The 16,937-nt window shown below is 39.4% G+C and overlaps 2 protein-coding genes across 3 annotated transcripts in view; one reads left to right on the top strand and one right to left on the bottom strand.

Annotated features, from left to right (window-relative positions):
- USP14 (ubiquitin specific peptidase 14) overlaps positions 1–3,300 on the top strand; it is a 45,668-nt gene extending 42,368 nt beyond the window's left edge. Inside the window, exons 14-16 of the mRNA XM_082640423.1 lie at positions 1,351–1,411; positions 1,775–1,882; positions 2,545–3,300. Coding sequence (XP_082496549.1) covers positions 1,351–1,411; positions 1,775–1,882; positions 2,545–2,696 — 321 coding nt within the window. The 3' untranslated portion in view covers positions 2,697–3,300. The remainder of the gene's footprint in view (positions 1–1,350; positions 1,412–1,774; positions 1,883–2,544) is intronic.
- Positions 3,301–3,439: 139 nt separating this feature from the next.
- The window catches only part of THOC1 (THO complex subunit 1), a 46,307-nt gene continuing 32,809 nt past the window's right edge, over positions 3,440–16,937 (bottom strand). For both annotated transcript variants that reach the window (XM_082640422.1, XM_082640421.1), the window contains 10 exons: positions 13,685–13,785; positions 12,369–12,435; positions 12,120–12,170; positions 11,959–12,029; positions 11,479–11,574; positions 10,669–10,734; positions 9,012–9,095; positions 7,221–7,368; positions 6,416–6,491; positions 3,440–5,916 (listed from right to left, as the gene is read on the bottom strand). In XM_082640422.1, the coding sequence (XP_082496548.1) occupies positions 5,621–5,916; positions 6,416–6,491; positions 7,221–7,368; positions 9,012–9,095; positions 10,669–10,734; positions 11,479–11,574; positions 11,959–12,029; positions 12,120–12,170; positions 12,369–12,435; positions 13,685–13,785 (1,056 nt within the window). In that variant the 3' untranslated portion in view covers positions 3,440–5,620. The remainder of the gene's footprint in view (positions 5,917–6,415; positions 6,492–7,220; positions 7,369–9,011; positions 9,096–10,668; positions 10,735–11,478; positions 11,575–11,958; positions 12,030–12,119; positions 12,171–12,368; positions 12,436–13,684; positions 13,786–16,937) is intronic.

The raw sequence follows: 16,937 nt of genomic DNA, 5'->3' as shown, positions 1-16,937 counted from the left end.
GAGCATGGGCTCTAGGGCTTTCGCACTTCAGTAGTTGTGGTGCATGGGCTCAGCAGTTGTGGCTTGCAGGCTCTAGAGCATAGGCTCAGTAGTTGTGGCACATGGGCTTAGTTGCTCCGCATCATGTGGGATCCTCGCGGACCAGGGCTCGAAACCATGTCCCCTGCATTGGCAGGTGGATTCCCAACCACTGCACCACGAGGGAAACCCATGTGTAATGTTTTTTAATGTGTTTCTTTGTATAGCCTTTTTGGGGTTGCTCTAGGTGTTAAAAAATATATAAAGGAATGGTTGACCTAATTGCCTTTCTTTGTTGTAAGATCCTTTGGCTTCTTGTCACTTTAACTGTCTTCTAAACTGCTTGCATTGTCTTCCTTATTATTATAGTCTTCAAGAACTTTGTGTCCATATGCCTAAGTAAGTTGTTTTTGTTTTTTTTTTAATTTTTATTTATTTATTTTTGGCTGTGTTGGGTCTTTGTTGCTGCACGTGGGCTTTCTATAGTTGTGGCGAGCAGGGGCTACTCCTCCCTGCAGTGCACGGACTTCTCATTGCGGTGGCTTCTCTTGCTGCGGAGCACGGCCTCTAGGCATGTGGGCTTCAGTAGTTGTGGATCGTGGACTCTAGAGCGCAGGCTCAGTAGTTGTGGCTCACGGGCTTAGTTGCTCCGCGGCATGTGGGATCTTCCTGGACCAGGGCTCGAACCCGTGTCCCCTGCATCGGCAGGCAGATTGTTAACCACTGCATGACCAGGGATGCCCCTGCTTAGTTGTTTTTATATTACACACTGAAATGGGTTGAGGCAAGAGAGTTCCCACTGAAGATCCTTGTCTAAATCACACCTCTTTTAATTTAGGTAAATATTTGCTGAATTAAATATTTCAGTTCATTTGGGCTGAAGTAGCAGGTGGCCATTGCAGTAATTCGACTTCTGTTTTTTTGAGGCAGGTTTTCTTTTGTTTTGTCTTCACCTATGTGGTTTGATAGTGTTCTGGAAAAGTTGCAGAATTGGGTTTTCTTTTTCTACCTTAGAGCAGTGTTTATCTGTACTCTGTATTCACTGGTGTGCTCTAGGTTTAGTGGTTTGAAGTTGGTTCTGTAATCAGGATTTCCTACTATACATATGAGACTGTATGTTGTTAAAGAGTAGGACTTTTGGGTTTACAGTTTTATGTTAACTGTAGCTGTATCATTTGAGCAATTTGTAAGGCAGATCATATTTTTTCTTTGTCTTGCCTTGGTGATTTGCATTATAGACAGTAAATATTTGTGGAGATGGATACTCATTGAGAATATAAATTTTATTTCCAATATCATGAACACTTAAAATTAAAATTTTTTTCCCCTCAGAATGACAAAAAGAGTAGCCCCCCAAAAGAAGTTAAGTATGAACCCTTTTCTTTTGCTGATGGTAAGTGAAATCTTCATTTGAGTTTTACTGTGTGTAGGTTTTTTTTTTTTTTAGGTAAAATTACTGTCTTTCCACATATTTTTTTTTCAGATACTGTTCTTTAAAAAAAAGTTGTTTCTTATAATTTACCTTAGTATGACATAGTAAAAAAAATCACTTTTTAGTGAATATATGTTCTATGAATGATAGCATACTTCTTAAAACATCTTTCATGAACCTTTAATTGGACAGTAGTATCTTATTGGATTTTAACAATAATAGTACTTCTCTAGGCTAAACTTGAGTTGTTCTTGCTTGTTACTTAGCTTGTGAAAGCACATATCTGTTCATTTCTAATATTACTGGGTTTACATCTTTCTTTAGACATTGGCTCCAATAATTGTGGATACTATGACTTACAAGCAGTGCTAACACATCAAGGAAGATCTAGCTCTTCAGGTCATTATGTATCATGGGTGAAAAGGAAACAAGGTAAAGATGCTGTTTTTTTAAATTGTTCCATACTAGTTTGATAAGTTGTTTAGATTTTTACATTTGTTCTCAAACTTTTTGATCTCAGAACTCCTTTTGCATTCTTAAATTAATGAGGATCCCAAAGAGCTTCTATTTATGAGGATTATCTCTCAATATTTACTATAATAGAAATTAAAACTGAGAAGTTAATTTTTTTAAAACTGACAGTAATGAAGTCATTACATATTAAAATAAATAACACTTTCAAAATAAAAATTACGATCTTTTCCAAAACAAAAAAAAGGCAAAAAATGATATTGATTTACATTTTTCTAAGTCTGTTTTGTTAGGCTTAATAGGAGACAGCTGGATTCTCCTGTTTCTGCCTTCAGTCTGCTGCTTTATCACACATTGTGTAACCTCTGGAGAATTCCAAAGCACACTTCACAGAATGAGGGGGAAAAGGGAAATGCTTTAGGAGTGTTATGAAAATTGTTGTAACCTTCATGGAACCCCTGAAAAGATCTTGAACCTGAGTAGTCCCTGGACCACACTTTGAGAACTGTTGGTATGGCAGATGGAATACTACTGTACATAAAATTACTCAGTACCTTTTTTGCAATGGAAGTCTGAAAAAATCATATATGAGATTAATTTCATTCTTCTCTTTTGCACTTTAGATGAGTGGATTAAGTTTGATGATGATAAGGTCAGCATCGTGACACCAGAGGATATCTTGAGGCTTTCTGGTGGTGGAGACTGGCATATAGCTTATGTTCTACTCTATGGGCCTCGCAGAATTGAAATAATGGAAGAGGAAAGTGAACAGTAATCTTCATTTTAGCTATTTATGCTTAGGTGTGAAATAAATGTTGTTTGTTGATCATTTCTATAACCCAGAGCTTTAAAGGAAGATTTTTAGGTGGTTTTACATGTTTCCCCTCATGTGGAACAAAAGAGGGCAGAAGCAGACCACTCTGTGTTATCGACCTAAAAAATAACAGAAAAGAGAAAATTGCCTTTGGACTGTGCTGCCCTATATAAAGGTGACAGGAAGACATTTTTAAAAAGCTTATTTCTTGGATTAATTTTTAAAAATTATGAGTTGAAATGCCTTTCAACCATTACCTTCTGTGATAATTTTTCTTCCTGTCTTTTTCAGCCCAAGATTCAGCAATCAGATGTTTATTGCACACCTATTACTCTATTACTTGTTGTTTTTGCATGGTTCAAACCACCAGTGATTCAGTAGCTGCCCCTCCTTTGCATTATCTAACAAAAATTTTGCCAGGACGGTGGAAAGGAAGTTAAGTGTTGATCTCATTGTGTAACTCAGTGCTGCTGTCCCCATCCCATGGAAACATGGATACAATCAAGTATTTGTCCAGCCTGTTGCTGGCTTTTCATGACTTTAAAATAAATTGTGATCAATAATAGTACATTTGATTATACATTTATTACTGTGTCTCTGACGTACTAGGTTTGTACATTTAACTTTGCAATGGTTTTGTAGTAATCAACCTTAAAAATAATGTTGACAAGCTCCAGTTGCTTATTTTTAGAAAATTAGGATATTTAATAAAAAAACAAAACAAAGAGGGACTAACAGCATTTGACCTCAAGTCTTTTGTCTGTTGAGTGTTGGAGCTTGGCTGAAGTTCAGATATGTTTACTACCATTACAGTTTCTGCAGATGGTTAGTTTAACTATGCTCTTAAGCATCCATTTAAAAATACTGTCTTCTTTGCCTGTAGCATAATATTGTTTAAAAAAGGAATAGAGTTGTAAAAGTAATGGAGTTCTTTGGATGCTGAATGCAACCATGTTATCAGATCTGTTCCTTGGCTCAGTTGGGTGTTTCTTTCTACTCCCGTCAACTCCCAAATTCTTAATGTCTATCAAAATTTAATACCAATGATTTTTAAAGTGATGGTAGAAATACCAGAGTATGATATCTCAATATTGGTATGTTTCTTCCATTTTAATACTCTAGTTAATTCATTTTTGTTTTAGGAGCCTTGCTTGGTTGTGAAAGGATAGAGTATCAGCTGACTTGTCTGATTTCCTTTGAGTTAGATATTTATAATAAAGTTTTCGGGGATTATCATGAAATCTCATCTTTGCTTATGCTGTTTTAACGCTCTGCAGAGCATAGTAGTGATAACTATTCGATTCTTAGAGAATAATGGCCATTTCCTCTCAAGTTTGAACAATGTAATATAATCTAAGAACACTAGGGGATAAAATAAGCATTTCAGGAAAATTTATTTGTAAATAGCTTCAGCTAAGCTTTAATAATTGGCAATCAGTACTCTTTTGCCTTGGAGGGGGTGTAGAATAGAATAGGGAGGATGAGACCATAAGAATTGTAATGATTCTTTTATATATTGGTGTGATGCTTGTAAATTTGTGAAATTTTTTTATTCACTAATTTTCTGAATTTTGAGGACACCAATTTAGGAATTAGAATTCAGATTTTACGATTTGGAGGAAGCTGTAGCTACTAGATCAGGTAGGGTTAGAACAAAGTATATAAGCCTTTTACGGAATTAGCATTGTAAATTATAATTCCTTAATTGTCATTACAAAACACCTGACTTCATTTTATTTGATCCAGAAAAGCATTATAAAGTATAAGAAATAGGACTTATACTAGTGTTGTTTTAAACTATTAAGGCTATTTTAGAATTCGGCCTTTCATGTAAGATCTTTGAAAAGAGAGAACAAGCAAGAAAATGTCTTGATTGATTCCTGAGCGTGCCTTCTGTGCTGTGCCCCTCGCACTGAGGCCCTTTTGATATAGAGCTGTGCTGGATCACTGTTGGACTAGCGAGTGAGGTGAAGCCCCAGCAAGAATATTTTTAGTGACAGGCACTTAGCCCTCCTTCCGGATTCAAAACAATGACCGTAGCGCCCTAAAGGGTAACTTACGTGGGAATGGAAACTGTCTCCAGCCATGACTATAGTGCTTTGCTGTTTGTAGGATGCTCTCACATACATCTCATTTGAACTTCACAACAATCCCTGAGGTATGTATCCCTATTTTAATGACTTGAGAGCTTAAAATAAGTTCTGTAAGGCTAAAAGAACTACGTTTTAGACTTCACCCCATTTCTTTTAAAGTTGGGGGTTGGAGAATATTTTCTGCCATGGGCCAGGTATTTTAAATATGTTTTAAGCTTTGCAGGTCACAAGTCTTTGTTGCAACTATGTAACTTTGCTGTTGTAGCATGAAAGGAGCCATAGACAGTACTTAAAAGAATCAGCATGGCTGTGTACCATTAAAATTTTACTTACGAAAAGAGGTGACAAACAGCCCATTGTTTGCTGATCATCTGCTTTAAAGCACAGATGAGACTAGAGCAGTCATATGGTTTCAGAAAGTATTACTGTGGGATGTTCAGGATAGCAAGTTAAATTCTGTAACTAATGGAATGCAGGAAACCAGTTTGGCATAGTGTATCTTAGGAAACACCATGCCCCTAAATATTGTTTACTGACTTTATAAATGTTAACAAAAATATTATGTGACCTTGAGGTCACTTTACTTTGGCCATTTCCCCAACCTACCCCCTTGTCCCCCCAGACCCTGAGGTCAGTCATCAAGAGCCACCATGCATTCTGTTGTTCTTGGAGCACCAGCCAACTGTACAACTGTTATAAAAATGTTTATTGTTTACCAAAACCAGTGAACCTCTTATCAAATGCTGCTTGGTAACAAAAGCTTATCACAGTTTTAATAATAAAAAAAAAAAGCTAACTATTTGTCTCATTGTCATTAGTTAGACTTTCTGCAAGGTCACTTAACCCAGACTTGTTGAGTGCATTGATCAGGTTCTCAGGTGTAGCATGCACTCCCTCCTGATCCTGCCAGGCGACTAGCAGCTGCTTAGCTCTCATCTTCATGTCTTCAATGTCACACTCAATCTGTCTAATTTCTGAGTCTTTCATTTCCAAGTAGGGGGCCAGAATCTTCCATTGTTCACCCAGTTTGTTGGCAAATACCTCTATCTGGTCCCCTGTTACAGGTTTGTCTCGCCGAACATCAGGACCTAGAAAACACAGGAAACATAAATTATGAACAAAGTACGAGGATGTGTACGATTCAAAATATAAAATGGAATATGGGGCCACTGAGATATCAGTCACCTTTAATAAGCTTTATTTTAAAAGTAAAACAGTTCTTTTTATACTTTCCACGGGTTGAATTACCATTCTTATGATCATTAGGGACTCAATCAAAGCTAAAGCTGTTGCCTTTATCATAATTAGGAAGGCTTCTGAAACCAGCGGCCCCCAATCTAAACCCCAAGGATGAACAGGTATGAGTTGTCTTCAAGTGTAAGTACTTTTCTTCCCAACACTTCCAAATTTTACTGTATAAAAGGTACTATTTTAAAAGTTATTATCAAGCAATGTTTTAGATTCCTCACTATTAAGAAACAGCTGAGAAAAATAGAAGTTGAGAAGTAGATCAAATAACGTACCTCTCAACAAAGAACCCCAATCTTTTCCAATTTTGTAAAATAGCCAAGAAAATTCAATTCTTACTTTCATTTTCCTTCAGTAAAGCATCATTATCTTCCTCATCTTCATCCTCACCTGTTTTTATTTCTTCAGAAGGAGGCTAAAATGAGTAAAAGAATGTTTTAAAAGAATGCCAACTTCTAAAATCAGGTAACTGGAGGTACTTTCTATTTAGTTATGAGATCCAATTACAGGACCCAGAACTTTCCCCTTGAGAGTGTTAAATGTGAATGTCAGGTAAGGATCACAGTGGGACAGTGTTAACCTGGAGAAGGAGGGGCGGGGAAGACTGAAGGTTGGAAAGACTCTTACTCCAACCTGGGAAGAAGGGAGCCAGTAAGAAGTATGGTAAGATGACTTGCAAGTACTCAGAATATGGTAATAACGGTCTAGGGAAGACTGGGGGAGCAACCATGTCCTTAACATTTTTTTTTTGAGTAATTTTATTCAGATTTATGCATACAGTGTAGTTACTACCATATTGTATTGGAAAAGAGAAAAGAGTAGAAAGATAGGCCAAGCTGCCTACCACTACCCCATGGGCCCTACCTTTGATAAAATATAATGCATTGGCAAACAAAAAATAAGTTAAATCAAAGTATAATAATTACGTTAATAATTTTTTATATAAAGTTACTTTATTTATGTACTTCCTATAAATGTATACTCAAATGCATTTTCTTCCTCATTCTAGAACAAGGGGGTTTATGGAGGTTTTTTTTCCACATGATAAAGGCTAAATTCAGCTCTTAGCTCAAACAGCAATAGCACTTTAAAAAAAGAAGGTAACGCAAACTAAAGGATGTAAAAATTGATCTGTGTTACTTACTGGTAATTCCTTGGCTAGCTTTATTACCATGTTTTCGAGATATTCTGGCAAACTTTTAAACTGCTGGTTGGTTGGCTGAAAGAAGTGAGGGCTTCTCCGTGCTAATAGTCTCAGGGCTCTCCAACCATAATTAGAATTGTTCACAGCCCTACAAAAAGAGATATCAGTCTTGTAATTTATACTTCTTTATTTCTATATTCCCTTCCAGTTAATGTAGTTCACCAGGCAAAATTCTATACTCCCCAGGTCAGTAGCTGAAGGCACCATTCTTCTCATTCTGATCATAGCCCTAAAGGATCTCTCAGTGTGCAGTTCACTTATAAATGGAAACTGAGTCCAAAGAGGCAGGTTCATATGCAGCAAACAGTTTTTAAATTTAAAAAGTTTACATACATTTTAAGTTAAAAGTCAATTAATATGTGTCCAGGACTGGCTAGATGCTGTGTGTGCAGGACAGATCATCCCCCTGGTCATTTAGAGAGAAAAATACTCATAGGTTCACTGTGTTCAGTTGACTTGATATCCAAATGGGCAATGCCATCTGCACGTGTGACTTTCAGAATATTTTATAAACCCAACAGTTTTCATCATGTTAATTTAATCTGTTTTTTAAAAATTTATATAACATCTAAACTTTAATTTGCTGAATATCAACCTCAGTGAATAAAAATTACTACAAAACTAAAAGGGACACATCCAGTAACCAACACCATAAGCAGTGATACCAAGAACAGAATCCACGAACTGTTCCTTAATATAGGTGGTACACAGTAAGGTAAGAAAAACCTGAGAAACTCTAAAGATAATGTTTTGGAAACAGGCAAGCTACAGAGAATCCAGAGCACAGACTTGTTCCACTTAAGAGTTTTTGTAAGTGACTTGGAAGTCCCCACAAGTTCTTAAGAGTAGCAATCTAGTTTATTGGTCACTGCTCATAAATGAGCCTCATTACCTCTGAGACAGTCTTGGCACCTGAAAAACTACCGCTAGGCAGTGCGTGGTTCAACGTGAACCATCTTATTGAATGCTCAGGATAACCCTGTGAGATGGGTACTATTACTATTTAACAGATAACGAAACAAAGCAAAGAAGGGTTTAAATTAGCCCTTAGAAGCCTAGCCAGTAAGTGGTAGAGTCCCAGGACTGACCTAGGCAGGCTGATGAGAGGGCCCTTGCCCTCGGATCACGATGCCATAATACCTGTTTAAAACCATGGGGCTGTGTGGTGTCACCTGGAAGATACAGCTAAGACTGACTCCTGAAGTTACTACAAAATTTGAGTTAGATGGAGAGCCAGCAATGGAGACAGACGGTGAGGCAAAGGGAAAAACAGGAGGAGAGTGCATGTCAAGCAAAGAAAACATTAAGCAGGGAGAGATCAACTGGAGAATGCTGCTGAGAGGTCAAAAAATGATCAGAGCTATTTCAGTGGAGTGATGGGGAGACAGGCATGGGCTGACCAGAGAACAGGAGCTGAGGAAATGAAGGCAGTAATCATCAACCACTGTTGGACATACTGTGATTTGAAGGGGAACAGAGAAAAGAGGTGATAGAGGTGGGCTCAAGGGGGATTTTTCTACTTTTCTGACACAAGCACGACTCTAAGTCACGCTTAGATGGGAATGGGAATGGTCACTGAAGTCAAGACGTGCAGTAATGTGAAGCTGGCACATAAACTCAGCTAAAAGGAAAAGTACTATGCTCTCAACTGTCTGCCTTGATAAGCATTCTAGTATACATAGAGTTCTTAAGAGGTATTAGGGAAATTAGTTCATGAGAAGCATTACTTACTTGTATTCATTTTCAACCATGTTTTCAGGGTCTGCCTGTTCAATGGCTTCTTCAAAGAATTCCTCCAAAGTTGGCATATATTCCCTGGGCATTAAAAAAAATAACTAGTGAGGATCATGTGTGTTCTTAATGCTCATACAATGGTGGCAATAAAGATTCCAGCGTTACCCACACTGATTTTTCAGTTAGATTACTTAGGAACTCAGATTTTTAAGGAGGTGACTCAAAACAAATTCTCAAAGGGGACAATAAGGAGGGCAGTGTGGTACTACACCGTTTTATATACTATAGTCTATAATGTAACACACACTGCGCTATATACTGTCACAGACGACAGCGCTGCTGGTCACAGAGGGTAGCCAGGGGTTTAGGAGCATTTAAATTTTACCAGCAAGCAGGAAATGTTCATGCCATGTCCACATCCGTGGATATTTATTTTTAAAACCAGAATTGAACCAAAACTAATAACCAGACCATATGAATTTAACGTTTAGTTTAGATTGTTACCATGGTAGCATGATTGGTTTTTAATTGCATCTTTCTTGCATTTGTATGTAGAGATAAAATTTGATGTAGCCAAGCAAGTAAGACCCAAGAATCTTATCAGAAGACATCTTTGACTAAAATGAGAAAAAGGGCTCTCTAAAGAGAGCCTATTAAATTTTGTAATTTCAATGACTATTTTTTTAAACATTTATCACATCTTTACAAAAATTTTATATACAATTTTAAAGATTATTTTCCATTTACAGTTATTACAGAATATTGGCTATATTCCCTGTGTTGTACAAAATGGCTATATTTTCTTATTGCTACAAGAAGTACTTGTCTTTTCTAATTTGCCTGGTCCTTTTTGAGAGTGCCATGTTCCTTTTAGTTGCTGCTTCTGTCTGCTGATTCTTAGTCATGGTAGCTTGTTTTCTTAAGTTTGGATGGTGAGTTGATCTTCAGACTTACCTGTAGAATCCTTGTGTGGCTTAGGTTGAAGGTGTGGCCGCCCTACCCTGCCACAAGCTTTCTATCATCAGCCTGGGACTTTTTAGTTCACCCTCTTAGCTTGAGGGTCATTCCTTTATACTGCTGGTGGTATAAATATAAACTCTAAGACCGCATGACAGCAGACCTGTGGTTATCATTTCTCAGGGAATACTTTTTCCTTTTCACCCACATCTCAGGTGGAAATGGATGAGCTCCTTGCTTCCTGTGCCAGTGAGCAAGTCCCTCCTCCTCCTGCCGTGCCCTTCTTTTACAGATAGTGTGCACTGAGGGCCTCAGCTTTACTTAGGGGAAACTCAGTTACATATTTGTGCAGCCCTAAGGCTTTACTTTCTGTCCTTTTGTGGCCGTTAAAACCCAAGGTCTCTGGTTCCCCAATGTGGGAATCACCTGCACTGCTCCCCAGCCAGAAGCAACCGCAGCATTAGTTCTTACTTTGTTTTTTAGTTCCCCCTTCTTTTGCGAATCTTTATTTCTTGTGGTTTCTACAATTATTTTATCAGTACTTCTAGGTGTTTTATGGAAAGCTATATTCTACTGGGCCAAAGTCAACCACAGTAAACTTTAAAATTTCTTTTGAGCTCTGCTTATAGCTGACAAAATTCTACTCTAGTTAACATTTGAGAAAAGCAATACTTTATATGAAACATTTTAAACCTGCCTTGTCTCTGATTTACAGGCTTCCATATTATCAGGACAGAGATTCCAAAGCCTTGTTAACTCCTCACTGCAAAATAGACACAAAAATAAATACATTTTTTATGGACACCATTCTCTTCTACCTTAAAACTATAAAAATACTTAAATAGTGGATTTTGGGGTGGTGATGAGTTTTAATCATTTTTGGTATTTAGCAAATTTTCTATATGAGGATATATTTAATGATTTTTTTTCCTTTTCATTATTGGAGTAAAATTGCTTTACAATGTTGTTAGTTTCTGCTGTACAATGAAGTGAATCATATATGTATACCTATATCCCCTCCCTCTTGGCTCTCCCTCCCATCCCCCCCACCCAATCCCACCCATCTAGGTCATCACAGAGTGCTGAGCTGAGCTCCCTTTAATGATAGTGATCACCATTTTTTCTAAAAATATTCAAATGCAGTATAATGCAATGAATAGTTAACTAGAAGGTAAAAGAAATGAAAGGATTATAGTACTGTGCAACAACTAGAAGTAAGCTGGATCAATCTAACAGCAATTGTATTGTCTGTGACATGGAAAAAATGGCAGAACCTAGAGCCATGGATTTTGGAAGCAGGAGACAAAAAACGTAAGTTTTGTCTCGATGCGTGAATCCATGATGGACCCTACAGATTGATAGGGTGTGGTTTGCTTTAGTCATCCGTGTACATACCAAACACACAAAAAACTGGAAGAACACAAAACCTTGGGAGTTCTTACAGTAATATTTTCACAATATAAAAGCCTCTATGATAACATCCCACCTAGGAGACGGGTTAACCTACTTTCCCATCAGAATTTTTTTGTTGGGTCCTTTCCCTAGGAAGTCCTCTGGGGCCGTTCTCTTCCGTAGTACTCTTGTCGGCTTGGTATCTGATGTTCTGTGGTGAACAAAACATACTGGAATTTCAAATGTTTAATGTAAAAGAAAATTTAGTTATTGTTTTCTTCCTAAAAAAGCTTCATATGAAAGCTTCACATTATTACACTCATCAGAGAGAAGACAAAAATGCCACACCAGGGGACAAATTACAAGGAGTGGGTACACAGCATTTTTTTTCCCCCAATAATTAATAACAGTTCAGTTTGTTCTGAGAAGTTAATGACAAGAAATTAGAGATAAAAATGTCAAATAGTATATCAAAGTGGTTGTCATTTTTATGGAATACAATTTACATTTTTTATATGAAATACATTTACACATATCTGTACATAATGTAAAATAATCATACTAAACTGTATTCTGAAAGCCTTTCTCAATTTACCTTTCTTTCACAAAACTTGGGCAGCCTTCATTTTTCCATGAGTTCCAGTTTTCTTCAGTGTTTAATATATGCTGGGAAAAACAAAGAAATTACATTTCCATAATGAAGACTTTGAAACTCTATTGGGTGCTAAGAAGACTATATAAATATAAGACACATACCTCTACCATCTTTGAAAATCTTTCTCCATCAGGGGGGTTTTCAGATAGTAGCTGTGATTAGAAAGAATATACTAAGCTTTCAACAACTTTCTGCATCATAGGAGTGGTTTGTAGGCAGAGAACCAAGAAGTGTTTGTGGTCTTGTACCTGAGCTTAACTTTATCCTTATTTTCCTATTTGGGGCTGAAACAAAGAAAATTCTAAATTTTCATTTTGTTCAATCATGGGTTTGTTGCGTGATGAACTTACTTGATAAACTGATTTTGTAGTATCTTCAATCCAGAGTGATTGCTCATCAGTTAAAACATAGTTTGAACTAGGAAACAAAGCAATAAAAGCATGCTTGAGTTACAAGAATGTATATTCAATTTTAAGGTTTATGTACTGTCTTGAAGAAACACTGAACAAAGCAATGAATGCTTCCTAAAATAAGTTCAATGTGGGATAACAGCCTCAGAGAAAATGTTAACACACTCCTCTCCAAGATGCACATTCAAATAAGTCACACTATGTTCCTTTAAAACGCATTCAAGATACAATGAATAAAACCCCCAAAACTCTAGAGAAGGCTGAAGGCAGACCCAAATTGTTAACAGCTGCCATTAATTCAGCTCTCACTATGTACTAGGTGCTCTATAGTTTATAGCCATCCAACAAATACTGATAGACTGCCATGTGCCAGGATCTAAGGACTTTACATACATTATTCATTTAATTCTCAAAACAAGGACATGTGCATATATTAAACAGACTACAGAGGCTCAAGCCATAAAGCTTGCACTCAAACCCAGGTCTGCCTCCAATTTCTACTATGCTATACCAAACCTCCACAACAGAAGGATAACAAATAACATTTTTGAGTGCTTGCTATGTGTTATCTTGAAATTACAAGTCTGAAAGCTGAACTGCAGCTAGTGGGTGATGAAAGTGGGATTCAAAACCAGAAGGTAGAAAGCCACATTCTTTACAACTAATACAACACTGCTGTGCAAACTTCCGATACCAGCAGGGAGCTCTGCTTCAGTTTTGGGTGGGACAAGAGGGACTAGTCCGCCCTACAGGTGGATGTATTCAGACTGACAGCGGAGGTCCTGATTAGGTTTTCTGAAACCCCAAAGAAACTAGAACTCCTCCGTGCTTCAAAGCTTTACTTAATTTTTTTTCAGTTCTAACGTCCTTGATAGTCCCACACCTGGAGAAAGAAGTATTATTGGCTGAGTTTGCAAATCAGGTTTGGAGAAGGTCTGAGTGAGGTGAGGAATGATGGAAGTCAGGAGCAGAGACCTCCATCCACCAAGACAACTGAGAACTCCCAGGATGCCGGGCTCTCAGCAAGAAAGACACTGGCAGCAGATACAGTCAATGCCTTTTCTCTAAAACAAATACCTTAGCATCTTGTTAAGCTAACAAAAGCCCCTGATTATCTAATGTTGCTGCAAATGAAATGTTTCAGGGAGGTGAGCCTTCCACACAAAATGAGCCCGCTACATAAAGATACACATCAGTAAGCAATCATTCTCTTTGCTGCTGTTTATATAAACCATTTACTACCCATATTAACTTACCTTTTAAATTTGACCTGCCCCTTGAGATACTGGAATAAAATGAGATACTGCAACAGGATGTGTCGACGAAAGTTACTGTCGCTCAGTTGTAAATCCATCAGCTACTCGAAAAACAAGCACACACACAAAACACCACATTAAATTCAAGTTCTACCTAAAGGTGCAGGTGATGCTATTACAGAAATGGAAGATTTCAATTCAAAAAACATGTGCTGAGAATTCACTGCATGTGAGGCGTTACTGCACAAGCCCCAGGACAGAGTAGCAAAGCTTCATTTAGCTTTCTTAACCATTTCATGCCATGAGGTATTTATGTTGGTGGATAGCAATGTTGTATCTGTGGTCCTGAGGTCAGGATAAAAGCAGAAATATAAAAAAGTAAAAGTATGGCTGTCACTTTCCCACATATAAAGAAATAATGGCTAAAGAAGAGGTCCCTGTGGATAAACAATACAATACTGAGGGATGTCGCTCTTTTCTGTAGTCCTAGGAAGTGCCTGCAACAGGGTGGGTGCTCAATAACAAGCAAATGAGAAGAATCAGAGGTGAAAAATCATCCATGAATTAAATGGATTGTTTTTATATTTTAGAGAAAATTGTGTCATACCTGTATTATCACAGAATTTGGATTAGAAAGGACTTGAAGGTCATTTATGAGGAAGCTCTTCAACAACACTGCCACCTAGCTGGTCTTGCTGTAAGAATGACCTCAGTGATGAAGGCGTCATTCTGATTCTGTCCCACGTGCTGAGGGAAAGCTACGTCTATGTCCACAAACCCTGTTTGTGCTGTTCTGCCTTCCAGACCTAAAGCAACAATGGAGGCCTCCTTCTTCTAAATGAATAACCAGTGAGACACCTGACAGCCCTAGGAACGAATTTCCAGTTCCAGATCCCAAGTTCCTTGGGCAACGCATCACACGCTATGCTTTCATCTACTAACACAGCAGTTGGGCTGCACCCCACAGGCCTGCAAGCCCTGTACTTGCCCAGCCTCAAGACAGCAGAGCCAGAGTCAGCAACAGAGACATCAATGGTTTAACGGACGTGGAAGCTTACACGTTCGAAAGCGAGGCCTGGAGTGACACCCCACCATGTGTGGCAGACGGTGGGCAGGACGAGGCAGCAGTCTTCGCTCCCGGGGGGGGGGGGGGGGGGGAGGGGGAGGTTACCAGTTACAGTGGGAATTGATGTCATCGGTTACCAGGGAAACTAGCAGAGGCGCATGCCCCTCACTGCCCCTTAGGTAAGCTCTCCTGGTGGAGATCTTCTGACCTAAAGATTAGAACAATCACCAGCTGGGGCCTGGGGCAGGTGTGTAGAAGGGCAGTCATGTGAGCAGGGTGAAGGTGAAGCAGGCACTGGTCGGCAGGGGATGTACAGAGAGCAAGAGAACAGCCATCCTGGGTGACCTGGTCATGCAGCAGCCTAACATTCATTAGCCATTTACTCACCAGCCACTTCTTCCACAAGGCTGGTTCTTGTTCAAGCAAATGCCATGCCCTTTTTTCTTTTAATTTTAAACATACAATTGGCCGTCCAGTGGGGGTTCCCTCGCCCTTAGAGATGTGATTTAAGGATCTGATTCTGTTGCTGTATTAACCATCCCAAATTGGCAGGCTGGATGGCATGCTCCCAATCTCCCTTTCCTCCACTCCTGGATGGCTTTATATCTCCGCTTGGGCTCTCAGTTCCCTGACCTGAACTCCACTGATAGTCACAGCTCCTCTACTTTGGTCCCCGACTACCATGGCCACAGCTGGACCTGGTTGTCACTTGCAGCTGCCCCAGCTCTGAAATCTAACTCACAAGACACTCACTTCAACCTCCTATCCTTCCCACTCAGTTGTCCCATTGTACCTAATATTTGGACTTTACTGAGACCTTAAGTTCCTTGGACCCTCTATTTTCTGCCTATCTGTAAGTCCCATCCTGTTTTTACTATAATCCTGTTTTAGTCTAGGTAAAGGTCAGGAAACGTTTTCTTAGAGGGCCAGAGAGTAAATATTTCAGGCTATGACAGCCAAGAAGCATATTATGGACATTATGTAAGTACTTATGTAAACATTTAAAATGTATAAAAACAAGGGCCTCCCTGGTGGCGCAGTGGTTGAGAGTCCGCCTGCCGATGCAGGGGATACGGGTTCGTGCCCCGGTCTGGGAGGATCCCATATGCCGCGGAGCGGCTGGGCCCGTGAGCCATGGCCGCTGGGCCTGCGCGTCCGGAGCCTGTGCTCCGCAGCGGGAGAGGCCACAACAGTGAGAGGCCCGCATACCGCAAAAAGAAAAAAAAAAAAAAAAAAAAAATGTATAAAAACAACACAAGACAGGCAGTGGGCCACATCTGGCCTGTAGTCAGCCGACCCCTGTTCTACACTATGTGGTCTATCTCTTCAACGACTTTCTTGCCAACTTCCTTAACACCCTCGTCCCATACTTCTGTCACATCTACTGAGCAAAAGGGCAACTTGGAGCAAACCAACTGCTGGTCACCTTCTCTATCCTAACACTAAGGCTTCCCATCTAGCCGCAGGTGGAGCTGCTTGAAAAAAAATACAAATCAGGGCTTCCCTGGTGGCGCAGTGGTTGAGAGTCCGCCTGCCGATGCAGGGGACGCGGGTTCGTGCCCCGGTCCGGGAAGATCCCACATGCCGCAGAGCGGCTGGGCCCGTGAGCCATGGCCACTGGGCCTGCGCGTCCGGAGCCTGTGCTCCGCAACGGGAGAGGCCACAACAGTGAGAGGCCCGTGTACCGCAAAAAAAAAAAAAAAAAAACCAAATCACACAGCTACGCAGATGGTACCACTGCTATGTTACTGTCTCCAACTTAGAATTCTCCCTTGTCTCTAATCAGCAATCTTTATCTTCCAAGGCTGTTCTCCCTCCTATTCTCCACAGCAACTATTTCAAATCCCTTGTACTTACCAGAACACTACTTACTACCCCTCTCGCTCTCAGTAGATACTTCCCTCTACCTTCAACGAGGAGAAAAACTCATTAAAATGGAAGTTTCAGCTGCACCCACATCCTTGTTCGCCTCATTTCCTCTGCCACAACATCTTCAGGATCTTCGCTGAAGGTGATCCTTCTATCTGGACATCCCATCAGTTAACCACCCTGGTGCCTTATCTTCAACCCTTTCTTCTTTCCAGGCTCCTTTCCATTAGCATTTAACAACTTCTCTCAAAAAGATCCTACAGCCTCACCTTATCCTTCCTGAACAGCAAAGCTTCTTGTAAGAACTGGCTACATTCA

Source organism: Mesoplodon mirus, assembly GCF_964341445.2.
Source record: "Mesoplodon mirus genome assembly, chromosome: 13".
In the NCBI taxonomy this organism is placed as follows: Eukaryota; Metazoa; Chordata; class Mammalia; order Artiodactyla; family Ziphiidae; genus Mesoplodon; species Mesoplodon mirus.
Note: the sequence above shows the minus strand (reverse complement) of the source record. Positions and strands in the feature narration are given on the sequence as shown.